This window comes from Portunus trituberculatus, chromosome 10, assembly GCF_017591435.1.
Source record: "Portunus trituberculatus isolate SZX2019 chromosome 10, ASM1759143v1, whole genome shotgun sequence".
NCBI lineage: Eukaryota > Metazoa > Arthropoda > Malacostraca > Decapoda > Portunidae > Portunus > Portunus trituberculatus.
The window spans coordinates 4424083-4429082 of NC_059264.1; the positions used below are offsets into that span (position 1 = coordinate 4424083).

The following is a 5000-nucleotide window of genomic DNA, read 5'->3' on the forward strand; positions in this document are numbered from 1 at the left end:
CTCTCTCTCTCTCTCTCTCTCTCTCTCTCTCTCTCTCTCACCTTCCTCTTCTTCCTTTACCTTCCTCTACTTCCTCCTCTCTCCTACCTTCACATTCCTCTTCTCTCTCCTCACCTTCTCCTCCCTTCCCATTTTCCCTCCTCTCTCCTTTTCTCTCCCTTCCTCTCTTCACATTTCCTTTTATCTCCTCTTCAATTTTCTCTTTCTCTTCCCTTAATTTATTCCTCCCTCCTTTCCTTCCCTCTCCTCTCCTCCTCTCCTTCCTTCCTCTTTCTCTCCCTCGTCCTCTATTCTATATTTTTCCTTCCTTCCCTCCTCTTCCCATCCTCATCTTTCTCTTCCTTCCTTACCCTCTTCTCTCCCTCACCTGTCTCTCCTCCTCCTCCTCCTCCTCCTCATCTTCCTCGTCTCCTCCTCCTCCTCCTCCTCCTCATCTTCCTCCTCTTCCTCGTCTCCCTTTCTCCTTCTCCTCCTCCTTCTCTCCCTCTGTCACCTATCCCACCACATTCTCCTCTCCACCCTGCCCCCTCCTTCTCTTCCTCCTCCTCCTCCTTTCCCTCTTTCACCTATCCTTCCTCCTCTCCCTCTGTTACCTATCCCACCTCCTCCTTCTCCTCCTCCTCTCCCTGCCTCCTCCTTCTCTTCCTCCTCCTCCTCCTCCTCTCCCTCTGTCACCTGTCCCTCCTCTTCCTCACCTGAGCTTCTCCTTGGCCTCCTCAAAGGTGTCCGTGTAGAAGTATTGCTCCTGGAATGTGGTGACGAGGCAGGGCACTTTGGACACCGTGTCAGGATCAAAGGGTTCTGTCTTGGCTGAGGGCGACACGGCATGGCTCAGCTCACCGATACTCGACAGCAGCCCAGCACCGTACACCTTCAGATTGCCTTTCTGTAGGAGGGGGTGAAGGAGGCGATGAAGAAGGGCGTGAATGATGAAGACAGTGAGTTTTTTCATTGCATTTAACATTTTTTTTATGCTTTTGTTGTTGTTGTTGTTGTTGAGAAATGATTATGTTGTTATGCGAAATTAATGTATGTTAGGTTAGGTTAGGTTAGATTAGGTTAGGTTAGGTTAGGTTAGGTTAGGTTGGTTGGTCTAAAATTAGGTTAGGTTAGGTTAGTTTAGGTTAGGTTAGATAAGGCCAGATCAGGTTAGGTTAGGTTAGGTTAGATTAACATTCTTACTTACCTCTTTGCACATTCCAAACTCCACGGTGAAGAAGTACAGCTATGAGGAGGAGGAGGAGGAGGAGGAGGAGGAGGAGGAGGAGGAGGAGGAAAAGGAGGAAGAAAAAAGAAGTAGACAAGGAGGAGAAGAAACAAAAGAAGATTAGCCAACGGAAACAAAATGAAATACACACAGCACAAAACTATACACCAACAATGTACATCAAATCAACTTCCCCTCCTCCTCTCTCTCTCTCTCTCTCTCTCTCTCTCTCTCTCACCGTGGCAATCTTCATAAGGTCCTCCTCGTTGGAGCCCAGGGAAGCGAGGCCGATCTCCTGGGAAAACTGGGCGAAGGAGGGACAGGCGAGCATGGGCATGTGTCCCAGCAGCTCGTGGCAACAGTCTCTGGAAGGGCACTTTTTCTTATTATCCTCTCTCTCTCTCTCTCTCTCTCTCTCTCTCTCTCTCTCTCTCTCTCTCACGCACGCACACACACACGCACACACACAAGGACGCATTTTGGAATAAGGAATTTATTTAGAAGACAGAAAGCTAAATAAAAGCAAACAAATTAAAAAAAAACAAATGAATAAACACACATACACACACAAAACAAGTAACAGATAATGATTAATACACACACACACACACACACACACACACACGGCCCGGTAGCTTAGTGGTTAGAGCGCTGGCTTCACAAGCCAGATGACCGGGGTTCGATTCCCCGGCCGGGTGGAGATATTTGGGTGTGTCTCCTTTCACGTGTAGGTGGTGTTCACCTAGCAGTGAGTAGGTACGGGATGTAAATCGAGGAGTTGTGACCTTGTTGTCCCGGTGTGTGGTGTGTGCCTGGTCTCAGGCCTATCCGAAGATCGGAAATAATGAGCTCTGAGCTCGTTCCGTAGGGTAACGTCTGGCTGTCTCGTCAGAGACTGCACAAGATCAAACAGTGAATTACACACATACACACAAAACACAACAAGACAAATAACAAGAAACAAACGCACCACAATAACAACAACTAACAACAAACACCATAAAAAAAAGAGAATTAAGAACCAGAACACACCAGAACACACTAAACACCAACAAACACCACGAAAACAACGACAACACACACCACAACACTATACCAAACGCACCAAGATCTGCGTCACGTATTCACAACAAACAACAAAGAGGCTAAAAGATTTCTCCCCTTACAAGACTTCATTCCCACAAGGCTACACTACAGACACCTCACATACACACTACGTTAGTCTGAGATACCAATGGAGTGAGATGAAGCATAACAGCACTGGCACAACACATCAACAACAAATACGTGACAAGTGGCTAGACAGAAAACAGATACGTGACAAGTGGCTAGGGTGCAACTCACGGCTCGGGTGTGTAGAAAGGATCGGAGGAGTGGCGGATGTATTGAGTGCAGTGAAAGACTCGAAAAGCAAGCCCCGCCAGGAAGTCACGGGGGGAGAGGTAACCAGCGACGGGGCGAAGCATAAACCCTGTGGTACCTTTGGGGGGAGAGAAAGGGAGAGGTGTGAGATGGTAAATGGAGAGATGGAGAGAGAGAGAGAGAGAGAGAGAGAGAGAGAGAGAGAGAGAGAGAGAGAGAGAGAGAGAGAGAGAGCACTATTACCCCTCACCTCTACAATTGCCAGTCACTGAATAAACACACACATTCACCTCTCATTCACCCACACCTTGTATCAAATTTTCCTTGTTTACTCACGCCTCAGGTACTTGTCAATGTCTGCCAGCTGGGGAATGTTGTCCTCTCTGCGTGGGGAAGGAAAATTTAAATGCAGTTGTATGTTAATTTTTACCTCATCTTCATTCACCTGTAAGTATCTTTTGTCACGTAAGTCAAACGTTAACTTGGGTAATTTCAGGTACCTAAGTATTAATGCATCTGTATGTTAATTTATCTTTTTTTTTATCTTCATTTACCTGTACTTAATTATTTTTTTGTCACGTAAATTAAATCTCACTTAACTGGGTAAATTGTAGGTAAATATTAATGCACTGTATGTTAATTTATCTTTTTTATTTTCGTTTATCTGTACTAAATTAAGTTTGACACGTTAACTAAACTCATTTATAAATTACTTTTCTTATATTAGCCACACCTGTACTTCAAATCAACTAATAGCAGTCTTAATTACCACACAAACCACAATCACTCGTAACCTCACCTAACCTCACCTAACCTTACCTAACCTAACCTCACCTAACCTCACCTCACCTAACCTAACCTCACCTCACCTAACCTAACCTGACCTTACCTTACCTTACCTAACCTAACCTAACCTAACCCAACCCAACCCAACTCAACCTAACCTACCCTTCGCTTTCCCTGACCTTAAATCTGAATCACTCATACCATTAACCACGACCCTATGACCTTAACTATCCCTGACCTTACCTTGACCTTATTATGACCTTACCTGTATCCGCAGTACTTCACAAGGTCAGGCCAGTTGTTGTTGTACTCCTGGCAAGCGTGTTTTGGGTACATGCGGAACAGCTCACGGAAAATTGTGCCCCTGTGGTGGTGATGGTGGTGGTGGTGGTGGTGGTGGTGGAGGGGAGAGAGAGTATTAGTAGTAGTAGTTATAAGAGTAATAGCAGTTGTAGTGATGGTGGGTGTTGTGGTGGTGATGGTGGTGGTTGTAGTGGTAGTGGTGGGTGTATTGTTGTTGTTATTATTATTATTATTATTATTATTATTAGTAGTAGTAGTAGTAGTGGTAGTAGTAGTGGTAGTTGTAGTTGTTGTTGTGAAATGAGAAAGAAGACAATAAGATAACTAGAATGGAAGGAAGAAAGGAAAAAAAACGAAGAAAAAAAGAAAGGAAAGGAAAATAAGAAAAAAATAGAAAAAAAAGGAAAGAAAAGATGAAACGAAAGAACAAAACAAGAAAGCAAAAGGAAAAAAAAACAAGAAAAAAAGGAAAAAAAAAGAACACAAAACAACAAAACAAACAACAAACACCACATGAAAGGAGAACAAAACAAAACAGACTAAAAAAAATGAAAAAAACAAAACAAAAATAAATCAACAAAATATAAAGAAAAAATCACTAATCCACTTGATCCACACAGAACAATCCACACAAATTCACTCACCACGTTTTCACCTCCTCCTTCGTGTACTCCACCCGCGGGATCTCCTCTCCACTGGGGGGAGAGAGAGAGAGAGAGAGAGAGAGAGAGAGAGAGAGAGAGAGAGAGAGATTTAGTATTTAGTTATTTATATTCATATGACGTTATTCACCACACAATAACAACAACAACAACAACAACAACAACAACAACTACTACTACTACTACTACTACTACTACTACTACTACTACTACTACTACTACTACTACTACTACTACTTACTATTTGTATTTCATTGCCAAGTCGTAAAAAACTTGTCTTCTTTTTCTGTACACTGGATCTTTGAAGCCCTGGAGAGAGAGAGAGAGAGAGAGAGAGAGAGAGAGAGAGAGAGAGAGAGAGAGAGAGAGAGAGAGAGAGAGAGAGAGAGAGAGAGAGAGAGAGAGAGAGAGAGAGAGTTTAGTGTTCACATCTACATAGAATTTCTTTATTTGGTCATTAGTGTGCTTATGTCTGTCTGTCTGTCTGTCTGTCTGTCTGTCTGTCTGTCTGTCTGTCTGTCTGTCTGTCTGTATGTATGTATGTATTTTCTGTTCAACATTACCAGTTTCCTCACACAAAATCAAATAATTCATCAATATACACACTTATTAATAAAAATAAATGCAATACAAATAATAATAGAGAAAAGAGAGAGAGAGAGAGAGAGAGAGAGAGAGAG

At 43.1% G+C, this 5000-nt stretch overlaps 1 protein-coding gene across 1 annotated transcript in view; it reads right to left on the reverse strand.

Annotated features, from left to right (window-relative positions):
- The window catches only part of LOC123501987 (tryptophan 5-hydroxylase 1-like), a 26292-nt gene that overhangs the window by 2020 nt on the left and 19272 nt on the right, over window positions 1-5000 (reverse strand). Inside the window, exons 6-13 of the mRNA XM_045251125.1 lie at window positions 4562-4629; window positions 4303-4353; window positions 3621-3719; window positions 2906-2952; window positions 2552-2687; window positions 1446-1572; window positions 1187-1225; window positions 696-886 (exon numbers count right to left, since the gene is read on the reverse strand). Coding sequence (XP_045107060.1) covers window positions 696-886; window positions 1187-1225; window positions 1446-1572; window positions 2552-2687; window positions 2906-2952; window positions 3621-3719; window positions 4303-4353; window positions 4562-4629 — 758 coding nt within the window. The remainder of the gene's footprint in view (window positions 1-695; window positions 887-1186; window positions 1226-1445; window positions 1573-2551; window positions 2688-2905; window positions 2953-3620; window positions 3720-4302; window positions 4354-4561; window positions 4630-5000) is intronic.